This window comes from Amblyraja radiata, chromosome 4 (genome assembly GCF_010909765.2).
Source record: "Amblyraja radiata isolate CabotCenter1 chromosome 4, sAmbRad1.1.pri, whole genome shotgun sequence".
NCBI classification, from domain to species: domain Eukaryota; kingdom Metazoa; phylum Chordata; class Chondrichthyes; order Rajiformes; family Rajidae; genus Amblyraja; species Amblyraja radiata.
The window spans coordinates 84,473,875-84,490,521 of record NC_045959.1 but is presented as its reverse complement, the minus strand read 5'-3'; the positions used below and the strand labels follow the sequence as shown (position 1 = coordinate 84,490,521).

The 16,647-nt window shown below is 44.2% G+C and overlaps 1 protein-coding gene across 34 annotated transcripts in view; it reads left to right on the top strand.

Annotated features, from left to right (window-relative positions):
- The window catches only part of ptk2 (protein tyrosine kinase 2), a 465,509-nt gene that overhangs the window by 206,889 nt on the left and 241,973 nt on the right, over nt 1-16,647 (top strand). For 12 of the 34 annotated variants that reach the window (XM_033019919.1, XM_033019910.1, XM_033019909.1 and 9 more), the window contains exon 1: nt 3,622-3,826. The exons of 9 other annotated variants lie outside the window; for them this stretch is intronic. In XM_033019919.1, the coding sequence (XP_032875810.1) occupies nt 3,715-3,826 (112 nt within the window). In that variant the 5' untranslated portion in view covers nt 3,622-3,714. Of the gene's footprint in view, nt 1-3,619; nt 3,827-16,647 lie in introns of those variants that run through there. 13 more of the 34 variants (XM_033019905.1, XM_033019902.1, XM_033019901.1 and 10 more) reach the window with 3 other exon arrangements.

Genomic DNA, 16,647 nt, shown 5'->3' with positions numbered 1-16,647 from the left:
CCATCACGGAGGCACTCCACGAACTCCCTTTCTTGGGGTCCAGTACCAACCTGATTTTCCAAGTCTACCTGCATGTTGAAATCTCCCATAACAACCATAGCATTACCTTTACGACATGCCAATTTCAACTTGATTCAACTTGCAACCTATATCCAGGCTACTGTTTGGGGGCCTGTAGATAACTCCCATTAGGGTTTTTTTTACCCTTACAATTTATCACTTCTATCCATGCTGACTCTATATCTCCTGATTCTATGTCACCCCTCGCAAGGGACTGAATTTCATTCCTCACCCCACCCCCTCTGCCCACCTGTCTGTTTTTTCGATAGGACGTATACCCTTGAATATTCAGTTCCTAACCCTGGTCCTCTTGCAACCATGTCTCTGTAATTCCCACAACATCATGGCCAATTTCTAACTGAGCCTCAAGCTCATCCACTTTATTTCTTCATGAATTTGGATTGTTTTCTCTGGAATGTCAGAGGTTGAGGGGAGACTTGATAGATGTATATAAATAGGAGGCATAGATAGGGTAGACGGTTAGAACCTTTTTCCTGGGATGGAAATGTCCAACACTTGAGGACATTGGTATAAGGTGAGAGGGGGAACATTTAATAGAGATGCGTGGGGCAGGTTTTTTCCCCAGAGTATGGTGGGGGCCTGGAAGGCATTGCTACGGGTGGAAGTGGAGGCAGATATGATAGTGGTTTTTAAGGGGTTATTAGGCAGATAGAAGTGTTGGGAATAGAGAGATATGGATCATGTAGGCAGATGAGATTAGTTCAGTTTAGCATCATGTTCAGCACAAATATTGTTGGCCCATGGACCCATTCCTATGCTGTATTGTTCTATGTCACCTACAGTGGCTTGCAAAAGTATTCATACCCCTTGAACTTTTCCACATTTTTGTCACGTTACAACCACAAATGTAAATGTATTTTATTGGGATTTTATGTGATAGACCAACACAAAGTGGCGCATAATTGTGAAGTGGAAGGAAAATGATACATGCTTTTCAAATTTTTTTACAAATAAAAAACTGAAAAGTGTGGCGTGCAAAAGTATTCAGCCCCCTTTACTCTGATACCCCTAAATAAAATCCAGTGCAATCATTTGCCTTCAGAAGTCACCTAATTAGTAAATAGAGTCCACTTGTGTGTAATCTAATCTCAGTATAAATACAGCTGTTCTGTGAAGGCCTCAGAGGTTTGTTAGAGAACATTAGTGAACAAACAGCATCATGAAACCCAAGGAACACACCAGACAGGTCAGGGATAAAGTTGTGGAGAAGTTTAAAGCAGGGTTAGGTTATAAAAAAATATCCCAAGCTTTGAGCATCTCACGGAGCACTGTTCAACCCATCATCCGAAAATGGAAAGAGTATGGCACAACTGCAAACCTACCAAGACGTGGCCATCCACCTAAACTGACAGGCCGGGCAAGGAGAGCATTGATCAGAGAAGCAGCCAAGAGGCCCATGGTAACTCTGGAGGAGCTGCAGAGATCCACAGCTCAGGTGGGAGTATCTGTCCACAGGACAACTATTAGTCGTGCACTCCACAAATCGCGCTTTATGGAAGAGTGGCAAGAAGAAAGCCATTGTTGAAAAAAAGCCATAAGAAGTCCCGTTTGAAGTTTGCCACAAGCCATGTGGGGGACACAGCAAACATGTGGAGGAAGGTGCTCTGGTCAGATGATACCAAAATTGAAGTTTTTGGCCTAAATGCAAAACGCTATGTGTGGCGGAAAACTAACACTGCACATCACCCTGAACACACCATCCCCACTGTGAAACATGGTGGTGGCAGCATCATGCTGTGGGGATGCTTTTCTTCAGCAGGGACAGGGAAGCTGGTCAGAGTTGATGGGAAGATGGATGGAGCCAAATACAGGGCAATCTTGGAAGAAAACCTGTTAGAGTCTGCAAAAGACTTGAGACTGGGGCGGAGGTTCACCTTCCAGCAGGACAACGACTCTAAACATACAGCCAGAGCTACAATGGAATGGTTTAGATCAAAGCATATTCATGTGTTAGAATGGCCCAGTCAAAGTCCAGACCTAAATCCAATTGAGAATCTCTGGCAAGACTTGAAAATTGCTGTTCACAGACGCTCTCCAGCCAATCTGACTGAGCTTGAGCTATTTTGCAAAGAAGAATGGGCAAAGATTTCAGTCTCTAGATGTGCAAAGCTGGTAGAGACATACCCCAAAAGACTTGCAGCTGTAATTGCAGCGAAAGGTGGTTCTACAAAGTATTGACTCAGGGGGGCTGAATACTTTTGCACGCCACACTTTTCAGTTTTTTATTTGTAAAAAAAGTTGAAAACCATGTATCATTTTCCTTCCACTTCACAATTATGCACCACTTTGTGTTGGTCTATCACATAAAATACATTTACGTTTGTGGTTGTAACGTGACAAAATGTGGAAAAGTTCAAGGGGTATGAATACTTTTGCAAGCCACTGTATCTATGTTCTCCAGAGATGCTGACTGATCCCTTGAGTTCCCTGTCATCTTCACAAATTCCAAATAATCTAAATACTTTCAAAGTCTCCTTTTTGCTCCTTTGGATTTCCCAGTCATTGAGGGAGAATGCATGAAAATGAGATTGTGTGGCCACCCTGTTTAAGCCAATGACCAACCACCCATTTATACTGATGGTTGTTAATCCCCCCCCCCCCCCCAATTTTCTTTTCTTCACATATTCTCTTCAATCCCTCCAGATTCTACCATGCTCCAACACATTCGGGGGGGGGGGGCAATTTACAATGGTCCATTAATTTAGCAACCCGCATGTCTTTGTGAAGTGGGATGAAACCAGAAGTGGCTTTGGGTAATCCTTGTGGTAATAGGGGAAATGTGCAAACTCCATGCAGACAGCAATGAAGGCCAAGATTGAACCTGGGTCTCTGACACCAATGGGAACTGCTTTGATAGCTGCATCAGTGTACTGTGTTTTGTGTTCTGCTTAATTGAGCCGCTAGTTTAAATAATTGAGTTTAGTTCTAGAGTTTGGTTTCAACAGAAGTAGCATTGCGATATAGACTGTTTGGGAATCTGAACATACGGAAGTATTGAAGGATATTTCCTCAAATATTTATGTGTAGATGATTGTATAGCATTGCTTTTATTCTGCCCATGTTTTGGAATTGATTGTGGGCCTTGTCAGTCCTGCTCAAAGTAATTATAATGACTTTCCGATGGAAAATGATGTGAATTGCATTGAAGATAACGGAACAATAATAAGTTGCATTTTCTCTATGGTGCTGAAGTCCTGAAAGAGTTAAGGAAAGTAGCACTTAAACATTCCTCTCTCTGGTGCCCCACCTCATTTAGTAGTATTTGGCAAGGATCCTGTGAATTGCAATTCCATTTGTATTAGATTTGAACCAATCAAATCTTAACTTACTCACTTGCTGCAATCTAATACTTGCTAAACTCCAATTATATATCTTTATAGTCCGGAGGCAGTCTCTTTCAGATATGCAAATGCTTGTGCTGTCTCTGCTATTTGGTCAAACATACGGACGGTGTTACAACTGGGAAGTACACTACCTGTGACGTTTGAAATGCTCCAGGTTATAATGATTCATGTTTTGCTGGCATATGAGTAGTTTGACTGTCAGGATGTAACTGAAGAAAAATGTACCAAGGCCTATTTTCATTTTAAAAGTGGAACTTGATTTATTTTGTAATCATTCCAAGTTTTATCTATGATTGTTGCTGGGAAGGATCCTCCTTCTCCACCTTATTCCTACCTACCATGTGTTTGCTGGGGTGCTCGAACAAGAGATGAGGTGGAAGTAAGACATCTCAAGGCCGAAGGTAGTATTACAAAGGATGTCAGTTTTGAAAATGTTCAAGTAATTGGGATTTATATTATTAAACCATGTTTGCTGTTGAAAGATTTAGTAGTTCAGCAATCTATCCACAGAATTGAATCTGCTTGTTCAGCTTTAAACTTTGACTGGAGTAAAATTAGCATTTAGACAGTGTTTTATATCAGTTCTTTGTGAAGTTATTTTTGTCTTGCAACTCAGACAGCACAGCCTTATTAATGGGGCCGATGTGCTGTGATGCTTTTTCAATTGTGACTGTTGCTAAGAGGTTTAAGGCCTAAGTTTTTTCTCCCTGTAACAGGGGGAAAAAAAGACACTTTTGAAAACTTCTACACTGGCAGTTGGACAACCAAATTCATTCATTAATTTATGCTCAGTGCACTTGAGGCCACTTGAGGTCTTTGCTCCTGGCTGCTAGGAATATTTTCTTTGTGGAATTTGAAAAATTGCAGGTGCTATTTTTGCCTCTATAAATCTGCTTGGAATCTCAGTTGTCGTGTTAAATAAATTACACTGAGGAACACCAGACATGTTTCATCTGCATGCAACGTTATTTTCTGAGGCAAAGGAAGTGTAGCTCCTTACTATCGGTCCCTTTAATTTTTTTTATGCAGAGATGAATGCACATTGATCTATTGTGAACGTAAAATATTGACTTTTATTTCAAAGTAATTCCAGAGTAACGCACGATGCTTAATAACCAGTTTTTGACATTTTTGGTTTTTATTTTAAATCTTTGGCAATTTTTCAGGTCTTAATTTTCGGAATGGTGAAATCAAGCAATTAAAATCAGAGAAATTAAACGCAGAAAAGTTTCTCACTATCTACCCCATGTCCTTCATAACTTTGTGTGCCCTAATCATAGAGTTAAACAGCATGGAAACAGGCCCTTCTGCCCAACTTGTCCATGTCAATCAAGTCCCATTTACCTGTGTTTGACCCATATCACTCTAAACCGTTCCTATTCGTCTATCTGTCTAAGTGTATTTTAAATGTTGTAATTGTACCACCCTCGACCACTTGCTCTGGCAGCTCTTTCCACATACTCTTACCCTCTCTGTGGAAAAGGTTGTCCCTCTCATCCTCTTTCTCACTGTCGCTTTAAATCTATTCCTCTAGTTTTAGACATGCCTATCCTTGGATCAGGTCTCCTTTCTCTTCTCAGGGAAATTATTCACTCCCCAACTTCCACCAACATGTCTCCTGCTGCACCAGAGGACCTAACACCCTCGACCACTGCTACACCACCATTAAGAATGCCTATCGTTCTATCCCTCGCCCTCACTTCGGTAAGTCCGACCATACCGCGGTGCTGCTTCTTCCTGCCTACAGGCAGCAATTAAAGAGCGCACCCCCAGAAGTGAGGACAGTACAGAGCTGGTCGGGGGGGGGGGCAGAAGAACAACTCCAGGACTGTTTGGTGTCTGTAGACTGGGCAATGTTCAAGGACTCGGCAACGGACTTGAACGAATATGCCACAGTCGTTACAGACTTCATAAAGAAATGTGTGGAAGACTGCATCCCTACAAAAACCTTCCGAGTGTTTCCCAATCAGAAACCTTGGATGAACTTTGAGATGCGCACTCTCCTGAAGTCTCCAGACACAGGGCATTCACCTCCAATGATACAGTGGCCTACATGAAGACCAGATACGACCTTGGTAAGGCCATCAAAAAGGCCAAAAGGGACTTCTGCTCCAAACTGGAGGATGAGACAGATGTTCGGCAGCTGTGGCAGGGCCTGAATGCAATCACCTCCTACAAGGCAAAACCAGGAGGCAGCTCGAATGTCGGTGTAACATCACTCCCTGACGAGCTCAATGCGTTTTACCCACGCTTTGACAGGGAGAATACTGATGTGCCTTCCCGATCCCCCATTCGCTGTGATGGCATTTCAGTCTCAGTCACAGAGGCCGATGTCAGGAAATCCTTCAGAGGGGTGAACCCCCGAAAAGCACCTGGTCCTGATGGTATACCCGGTCGTGTTCTAAAAACCTGTGCGGACCAACTGGCGGGAGTTTTTACGGACATTTTCAACCTCTCACTTCTGAGGTCTGAGGTCCCCACCTGCTTTAAAAGGGCATCAATTATACCGGTGCCCAAGAAGAGTAAGGTGACGTGCCTCAATGACTATCGACCAGTGGCACTAACGCCGGTGGTGATGAAGTGCTTTGAGAGGTTGATCATGGAGCAAATCAACTCCTACCTCGACAAAAACCTGGACCCATTGCAGTTCGCGTACCGCCACAACAGATCAACGGTGGATGCGATCTCGCTGGCCCTCCACTCCGCACTGGACCACTTGGACAACAAAAACTCATATGTCAGGCTGTTATTCATTGATTACAGCTCGGCATTTAACACAATCATCCCCTCCAAACTGGTTACCAAACTCGCAGAACTGGGTTTCTGCGCATCCCTCTGCAACTGGATCCTCGACTTCCTTATCCACAGACCAGTCTGTTCGTATTGGTGGAAATGTGTCAGCCTCGATAACAATCAGCGCGGGAGCACCTCAAGGCTGCGTGCTCAGCCCCCTGCTGTACTCACTCTATACCCATGACTGCATAGCGAACCACAGTGCGAACTCCATCATCAAGTTCGCTGACGACACCACTATTGTGGGGCGTATCACTGATGGGGATGAGTCAGAATACAGAAGAGAGATCGAGCAACTGTCCATATGGTGCCAGCGCAATAACCTGGCCCTCAACACCAGCAAAACCAAGGAACTGATTGTGGAATTTGGACGGAGTAGGAGGGGGACCCACAGCCCCATTTATATCAACATGATGGTTGAAAGGGTCAAGAACTTCAAATTCCTGGGCGTGCACATCTCTGAAGATCTTTCCTGGTCCGAGAACACTAACGCAATTATCAAAAAAGCTCATCAGCGCCTCTACTTCCTGAGAAGATTACGGAGAGTCGGATTGTCAAGGAAGACTCTCTCTAACTTCTACAGGTGCACAGTCGAGAACATACTGACCGGTTGCATCGTGGCTTGGTTCGGCAATTTGAGCGCCCTGGAGAGGAAAAGACTACAAAAAGTAGTAAACACTGCCCAGTCCATCATCGGCTCTGACCTTCCTTCCATCGAGGGGATTTATCGCAGTCGCTGCCTCAAAAAGGCTGGCAGTATCATCAAAGACCCACACCATCCTGGCCACACACTCATCTCCCTGCTACCTTCAGGTAGAAGGTACAGGAGCCTGAAGACTGCAACAACCAGGTTCAGGAATAGCTACTTCCCCACAGCCATCAGGCTATTAAACCTGGCTCGGACAAAACTCTGATTATTAATAACCACTTTCTGTTATTTGCACTTTACCAGTTTATTTATTCATGTGTGTATATATTTATATCATGGTATATGGACACATTTATCTGTTTTGTAGTAAATGCCTACTATTTTCTGTGTGCTTAAGCAAAGCAAGAATTTCATTGTCCTATACAGGGACACATGACAATAAACTCACTTGAACTTGAACTATTCAGATTATCCACTCTCTCCTTATAGTTGAAACATTCCACCCCACAATAAACTCACTTGAACTTTAACTTGAACTTGATTGTGGGTCCTCATCCTTCCCCTACTAAAGTCCACAATCAGTTCCTTGGTCTTACTGATGTTGAGAGCCAGATTGTTGTGTTGGCACCATTTGGTCAGTCAGTCGATCTCACTTCTATACTCTGACTTTTGATTTGATTTGATTCCTTTATTGTCATTCAGACCTTTCGGTCTGAACGAAATTACGTTGCCTGCAGTCATACACAGTAACAATAAATAACAAAACATACAATAAACACAAATTAACATCCACCACAGTGAGTTCACCAAGCACCTCCTCACTGTGATGGAGGCAAAGTCTTAGTCTCTGTCTCTTCCCTCCTTGTTCTCCCTCTGCGCTGAGGCGATCGATCCAGGCCGAAGATGCCGCTCTCCAGTCCAGCGGACCTCCGTGGTGATGTCGCCGCTGCCGAAAGCCGGAACGCCGTCTCCACTACGCTCCGAGTCGGCCCGCCACAACCTCAGCTCCGAGTCCCGCTGCATCAGCTCCGAGTCCCGCTGCAACAGCTCCGAGTCACGCTGCAACAGCTCCGAGTCCCGCAGCCTCAGCTCCGAGTCCCGCAGCCTCAGCTCCGAGTCCCGCTGCATCAGCTCCGAGTCCCGCTGCAACAGCTCCGGGCTGCTGCCTCAGCTCCAAGTCCCGCTGCATCAGCTCCGAGTCCCGCAGCCCCAGCCCCGGGCAGCTGCATCAGCTCAGAGTCCCGCAGTCTCAGCTCCGGGCCGCTGCCGAAAGCTGGAACGCCGCATCAGCGAGTCGGGCCACCGCTGCCTCGGCCCCGAAGACGGCCAGCCTCGCGTTGGTAAGTCCTGGCTGGCTCTGCCTCCGGAGCCTCGAGGTCGGTCGCAGGTTGGAGTCCGCCATCTCCGCCATTAGGCCTCAGCGCAGACGGAGGCAGAGAAGGGGGATACGACAAGAAAAAGTCGCATTCCCCCGAAGGAAGAGACAAAAAAACATGTTTCACCCCCCCCCACCCCATAACACAACCCAACAAACTAAACTTAGCCAAAAAAAACAACATACAAAAAGTAAAGACAGACGGACTGCAGGCGAGCCGCAGCTGTTAACAGCGCCGCCACTTCCGGAAATGTGACTCGTCCCCATCTGTGATTCGTCCAACCACAGTGGTGTCATCGGCAAACTTGAAGATGGTGTTCGCACTATGACCGGCTACGCAGTCAAGGGTATAGAGTGAGTAAAGCAGTGGGATGAGCACGCAGCCTCGAAGTGATCCCGTAATAATTGTTACTGAGGATGAAGTGGTTCATCCAATTCGAACAGACTGTGGTCTGTGGATGAGGCAGTCGAGGATCCAATTGCAGAGGGATGCGCAGAGACCCAGTTCCGTGAGCTTGGTAACCAGCTTGGAAGGGATGATGGTATTAAACGCCGAGCTATAGTCTATAAACAACAGCCTGACGTAGGTGTTTTTATTGTCCACGTGGTCCAGTGCGGAGTGGAGAGCCAGTGAAATCGCATCTACCGTTGACCTGTTGTGGCGGTATGCGAACTGTAGTTGGTCAAGGTTCTTGTCGAGGTAGAACTTGATGTGCACCATAACCAACCTCTCAAAGCACTTCATCACCACAGACATTAGTGCCATTGGTCGATAGTCATTGAGGCACGTCACCTTACTCTTCTTGGGCACCGGTATTATTGATGCCCTCTTAAAACAGGTGGGAACCTCAGACCTCAGAAGTGAGAGGTTGACAACAAGATGAGAGTTTTAGTAATTTACTAGGCGAAGTGGGACCCGTTGTGTCCCAGCCACATGGGAGGCCTGGTCCCCCAACGTCACCCATTCCCCAATGCAATATTCCATCAATCACCTGTTCCCCCAACGCAATGCCAGGTGCGTTCTGTTGCCGGGGGACGGCGATGGTTTCACGCGGGGAGCATCCTGCAGCCAGGGGAGGGGGGGTGGGGGAGGGCCCACACGGTTTCTTCGCGGCCTCCTGGAAGTCGTCTGGCTTATTAAAGTCGGTTTCTTGAAGACTTTCACAGGTAGACACAAAATGCTGGAGAAACTCAGCGGTGAGGCAGCATCTATGGAGAGAAGGAATTGGCAACGTTTAGGGGAACCCAGGTTGAGAAACGCTGGACCAAGTGATGGATATACAGTGGTTTGTAAAAGTATTCATACCCCTTGAACTTTTCCACATTTTGTCACGTTACAACCACAAACATAAATGTATTTTATTGGGATTTTATGTGATAGACCAACACAAAGTGGCGCATACTTGTGAAGTGGAAGGAAAATGATACATGCTTTTCAAATTTTTTTACAAATAAAAAACTGAAAAGTGTGGCGTGCAAAAGTATTCAGCCCCCTTTACTATGATGCCCCTAAATAAAATCCAGTGCAACCAATTGCCTTCAGAAGTCACTTAATTAGTAAATAGAGTCCACTTGTGTGTAATCTAATCTCCATATAAATACAGCTGTTCTGTGAAGGCCTCAGAGGATTGTTAGAGAACATTAGTGAACAAACAGCATCATGAAGCCCAAGGAACACACCAGACAGGTCAGGGATAAAGTTGTGGAGAAGTTTAAAGCAGGGTTAGGTTATAAAAAAATATCCCAAGCTTTGAACATCTCACGGAGCACTGTTCAATCCATCATCCGAAAATGGAAAGAGTATGGCACAACTGCAAACCTACCAAGACATGGCCATCCACCTAAACTGACAGGCCGGGCAAGGAGAGCATTGATCAGAGAAGCAGCCAAGAGGCCCATGGTAACTCTGGAGGAGCTGCAGAGATCCACAGCTCAGGTGGGAGAATCTGTCCACAGGACAACTATTAGTCGTGCACTCCACAAATCGGGCCTTTATGGAAGAGTGGTAAGAAGAAAGCCATTGTTGAAAAAAAGCCATAAGAAGTCCCGTTTGCAGTTTGCCACAAGCCATGTGGGGGACACAGCAAACATGTGGAGGAAGGTGCTCTGGTCAGATGAGACCAAAATTGAAGTTTTTGGCCTAAATGCAAAACGCTATGTGTGGTGGAAAACTAACACTGCACATCACCCTGCACACACCATCCCCACTGTGAAACATGGTGGTGGCAGCATCATGCTGTGGGGATGCTTTTCTTCAGCAGGGACAGGGAAGCTGGTCAGAGTTGATGGGAAGATGGATGGAGCCAAATACAGGGCAATCTTGGAAGAAAACCTGTTACAGTCTGCAAAAGACTTGAGACTGGGGCGGAGGTTCACCTTCCAGCAGGACAACGACCCTAAACATACAGCCAGAGCTACAATGGAATGGTTTAGATCAAAGCATATTCATGTGTTAGAATGGCCCAGTCAGTCTAGACCTAAATCCAATTGAGAATCTCTGGCAAGACTTGAAAATTGCTGTTCACAGATGCTCGTCATCCAATCTGACTGAGCTTGAGCTATTTTGCAAAGAAGAATGGGCAAAAATTTCAGTCTCTAGATGTGCAAAGCTGGTAGAGACATACCCCAAAAGACTTGCAGCTGTAATTGCAGCGAAAGGTGGTTCTACAAAGTATTGACTCAGGGGGGCTGAATACTTTTGCACGCCACACTTTTCAGTTTTTTATTTGTAAAAATATTTGAAAACCATGTATAATTTTCCTTCCACTTCACAATTATGCACCACTTTGTGTTGGTCTATCACATAAAATCCCAATAAAATACATTTACGTTTGTGGTTGTAACGTGACAAAATGTGGGAAAGTTCAAGGGGTATGAATACTTTTGCAAGCCACTGTAGGTTCAGTTGTTCGTAACAGGCAATTAGCAAATCAAAGAACAATGCAAAAGGTGTATTGGCCCATAAATTCTTCAATTACTCTACTTTTACGTCATATTGCTGCACTTTATACCGTATCACTGGATATATAAATGGCTCCTCACTTTCCATATCATTTGAATGGGCCTATTGGCTGTAGCAGTCCTGGACTCTGCCTTTTATGCAGAGCATTGCAAATGCTTAGAGGTGGATTGCTTGTATTCTATGTTTGCAATTATAAATAACACTTTGACTATTGTTTTTGTCAGTATTGATGAAAATAAGACCTGACATAACACTGTAATTGAATATGCCCCCCAGTACTGCACATACTTAAAATAAGATTGTGCAGGAAAGAACTGCAGATGCTGGTTTAACTGAAGATAGACACAAACTGCTGGAGTAACTCAGCGGGACAGGCAGCATCTCTAGAGAGATGGAATGTGGAATGTTCTTCAGTCTGAAGAACTCCCAGCATTTTGTGTCCATCTAAAAATAAGATTGTGTTGGGAGCATTATGGTTTTCGGGATCTGTGTGTTGCTGCAAGAGTAACACTAATTTCCTTTAATTATGTGATTGTTATGCAACAGTTAAGAGTGTTACAAAATCAACAATTTTGGAAATTGGACACCCCTTTGTGTATTTACAACAATTACAGATCTTTGTGGTCATCAGTTTCTAATTGCTGGTTAACACCACTGGCAATGATAATCTGGCAACAGTATAAATGCAATCACTATCACTGAAACTTGCAATTAGTTTATTAATCTTGGAAGAAAATAGCTTGCATTTGGTATGGATAACTGTATCACCACTAAATGATTGCAGAACCTCGGGTTGTATATTGTTGTTTGGGGAATGAAATTTGCCATTTTTAGCATATCTGGCCTATATGTTACTCCAGATTCTCAGCAATGTGGTTCAATTTTTAACAAGCCTCTTTGAAATGCCCTTGCTCGCAAGCCCCTCAGGTGTAGCAAACTGCTCTGAGGAGCTAAGCAACCTACTCTCAGAGAATGACTTTGATCACCTTAGAAGGAATTTAAAAAAAAAATTTAACCATTACATAATTGTAAATCCATTATGCTGTGTTCTTTGATAAGTGATGTGGTTTTGGAGTGTTGTAGGCGATTAACAGTATTGACAAACTAGGTATGCAATGGTTTGTAGTATTATTATTTGAATCATGGAATTGTTATTTCACTGAAGGCAGCCAGCCATTCAGCTTATCAAATCTGTTTTATTTCCTGATGGAACAATCCCATCATTCGTCATCCCCAGCTCTTTCCCTGTGGACCTGCAAATTATTATCTCTCAAGTAAGTGAAAACAAAAGAAAAGCATGTTGGAAATCTGAAATGGAAACAGTAAATGTTGGAAATATTCAGCAAGAAAGTGAGAAGAGAAACAGAATTTAATGTTTCAGGTTTCTGACGAAGAGTACTCAACCTGAAATATTCACACTTTCTCTTCTCACAAATGTGGCTTGATCAGAATATTTTGAGCATGTTCTCTTTTTATTCTCTCGCATAAACCTGTCCGATTTTAAGGGGTCACCTTTTCCACACAAAAGTGGGTGTATGGAACAAGCTGCCAGATGAGGTAGTTGAGGCAGGGATTATCCCAACATTTAAGAAACAGTTAGACTGATACATGGATAGGACAGGTTTGGAGGGATATGGACCAAAAGCAGGTAGTGTAGATGGGACATGTTGCCGGGTGTGGGCAAGTTGGGCCGAAGGGCCTGTTTTCACACTGTATCACTCTTATGACTACATTATACCTCCACCATGCATGAATGCTTCAAAATAGTAAGATTAAACGAGAACTTACCAGTTTGAAGTTTGATCTGTATTTTATGAGGAGTTACGATGAGGGATTACGTTAAGAGCCCGCTCAGCACGCATGCGCGGCATACTTCAAAGCAGCGGTGTGGAATCACAGATAGACACAGTTATTGAAGTAAACATAGTAAAGAAAAGGAGACATCAGTTTGACCCATATTATTGAGGGTGGGAGCGGAGGGCACGTAATCCCTCATCGTAACTCCTCATAAAATACAGATCAAACTTCAAACTGGTAAGTTCTCGTTTAATCTTACCATTTTACTTCGGAGTCACGTGAGTGACTACGTGAAGACTTCAAAGCTCTGTGATTTCAAGCCGTGTAACAGGTATTACTTCACGCACTGCCGAAGTCCTTGAGGGAGGAAGTGTGTTATCGTAATCAACCAATGAATCTGTTTGTAGAAAAACACAATGGTATTTTTTAACAATAACAACAAAGAAATTAAATTGCTCCCCTGGGCTTAAATTAAATATTTGCAGTCTGTAAAATCTTTTCTGCAAATAAAACGGGTTTTGCCAATGGCTTATTATAACATTTCTGAACAGTCTTACCCCCCCCCCCCCCCACCATCCTGCTGTAGTCAGGATGTGGTCTATAGGCACCTCCATTCTTTTAACCGTCGACGTGGATGCTGCCCTGGTGGAATGAGATTTGTACATGTTAGTGTTTATCCCAGCAGCTTTTAGCACCTGCTTGAGCCATCTCGCAATGGTTTGGCTCGTCACCCGACCATAAGGTTTTTTATGACTGACCCACAAGGCTTTTCATCTCCCTCGAATATTTTTGGTTGTGTCTATGTAGGATAGTAGGTGGGTCATGGCACATAACCATGGTTCTGGCGGGTAAGCCCGGAATTCCACGAATGGATTAGGTGTTCCTGGTCTGCTCTGTTTGATCAGTCCCTGGATAACGACGAGACCTGGTCTGGAGCTGTGAGCATGCTGTCCAGTCGCAATAGGTGTAGTGACTGGACCCTCTGTGCAGATACAAGTGCCATCAACATGAGTGTTTTGAGCATAGATTGTTCCAGGTTGAGGGATCTGGCTGGTGGCCATCCCCTGAGGTATGTCAGGACCACACTGACATCCCATATATGGGTGTACCTTGGTCTAGGGGGTTAGAGTTGTAAATACCCTTCATTAGTTTGACCACCAGCGGGTGGGACCCCATGGCCTGTTGTCCTGGAGCTGGTTTTAAATAGACAGGCAGGGCACTTCTAGCTGTGTTGATGGCTCTGTAGCTGAGTCCTTCATCGTGGTGAAGGTTCGCCAGGAATTCCAGTACGTTGGTAACTGTAGCGGTTGAGTAGGTGGTCCCTGTATCCAAGCAGTACTTCTCCCATTTTTTGATGCTGGACAAGTGCTGTTTTTTAGTGGATGTTCGGAGGGATGCTGACATGGTGTCGACGGTTTGTTCTGATAATCCCAGTCCCAGAAGTGGTTTGTGCAGAATCTGCAACCCAGGAGTTTGATTTTTTCATGGCACGGGTGGCTTGTGCCCGACACTGGGTGTTAATAACTCTGGGTCACGGGGGAAAACCATCGGAGTTTCATCAACCATGTCATGGAGTATTGGGAACCATGGCTGCGTAGGCCATTCGGGTACTTTCAAAATACCTGAAGCAGAATCCATTTGTATTGTGCGTAGTCCCCAACTGATGAGGCAGAAGGGAGGAAATGCATAGAAGAAGAATTTCCCCAATCCAGCGCGAACGCATCTACCACTGCTGCCTCAGGGTCTGGTTCCCAAGCGACATACATAGGTACCTGGTGATTTAGCCTTGATGCAAATAAATCGATATCTGGCGTGCCATATTGCTTGATAACTTTTGCAAATTTTTGGGGGTTTAACATCCATTTGATGTTGTCAATAAATTTACGTGACCTGGTGTCTGCCACTGTATTTAGCTTACCTGGCAGGTAAGTTGCTAATAGCCAAATATGTCTTTCGACACACCATTGCCAAATTTTGTTGACCAACTTGTCGCATGATACCGATTTTATGCTGCCCATATGGTTAATGTAGGCCACCACCGTAGTATTATCTATTTGTAACCGTACATGCAAGTGATGCATATTTGTACATATGCTTTTAAACCATAAAAGTCACCCAACATCTCTAGATAATTAATGCCCAGTGTAAGTGATAACGATGACTCTGGGTTAGTCCATCTACTACTTGTGCTGGATATAGAGTTAGTTGCTCCCCAGCCTTGAGCACTGGCATCTGTTTGGATAACTAACGTAGGGTTAGTGATGATAATAGGGCTGAAACTATGCCTAACGTTTTTTGCCCACCACTGTAGTTCTGTACCTTTGCTCTTTGTAAGTTTTGACAGTGCAAAGGTCCGAATCATTAAATTGTTGCATGATTGTGCCAATTCAACTGTTTTGTCTCTTGGCAATGTTAGTCACGTAGACTGAATTAATTGTGAAGCCCAAGTAGTCCATGACTGTGGATGGCTTCAACTTAGATTTATCTGGATGTAAGACAATCCCAGGGTTTCGAATAACTGTTTGGGAGCTGATACAGCTAACATAGTCAATTCCATGGTCTTGCCTATTATTTAAGATATCATCAAGATATGCCACGACAATATGTTTTTGTCTTCTGAATATTGCCAGAGCTGGTTTTAGTATCCTGGTGAATAACCTTGGGCTGATGTGAATCCATTGGGTAACGCTTTAATTGCCATAGCTGCCCCATCCAGGTAAATTTCAGGTATCTGCGATGATCCTTGTGAATGGTACTAAATAGTAAACATCTTTAAGATCAATGCTTGCCATGAAGTATCCTTTGGAAATTAGTTGTTTGGCAGTAACAACCGTTTCCATTTTGAAATGTATATACTTAACAAACATATTTAATGAAGTTAAGTCAATGATGATGCGACATCCACCATCTTTTTTGGGTTTAGTGACGAATATTTGATACGAATTCCAAGGGTTCATGTTTTCCTATGATACCCTTTGTAATTAGTCTCACCAGTTCAGCTTGTCCCTCTCGTTTCTTTAACGGAGAGGGAAAATACCCTCTGGGGTGAATGTTGAACTGGTGGCAATTTTTCTAGTATGAATTGTATTTTGTATCCACTAATGCCATTGAGTATATACTGATCACTCGTGATAGACTCCCGTGCTCCTTAAAACAGGTGTAATCTCCCCCCTGTTAGTATTAAGCCCCTATTTTCTATATGCTGGTAGGAACCAGACCCACCTACCTCCATGGTTATGGGTATTGTTCTGTTTCCTGCTGGTTCAACGAGTCTTGCACGTCGTCTGACGTGGTGGTGATGTTGGGGGGTGGCGCATTTTCCATGGGGTCCGCTCTGGGCCCTGGTCTAAAGAAGACTTCCGGGGATAGAATGCGGACCCCGAGCTTTACACCAGTCCCATATGGTAGACGTCGACTGATGGACGCGATGCTTAGGAATTATTGTTTTTGGTTTTTGGTTTGCTCGTCCCGGGGCCTGCCTTCATGAGACCGAAAGTTTTTTAAAAGCCTCTTCCATCCTTCATATGCTTTGTGAGGTTTTTGCCAAAGAGCAATGGGTCTGGCTCAGTGGCTGGGGTATGCACAACCCCGCAAATTTAGGATTTTATGGCAGGTTTTATGATTTGTTCACGAAGGTTGTGGTCAT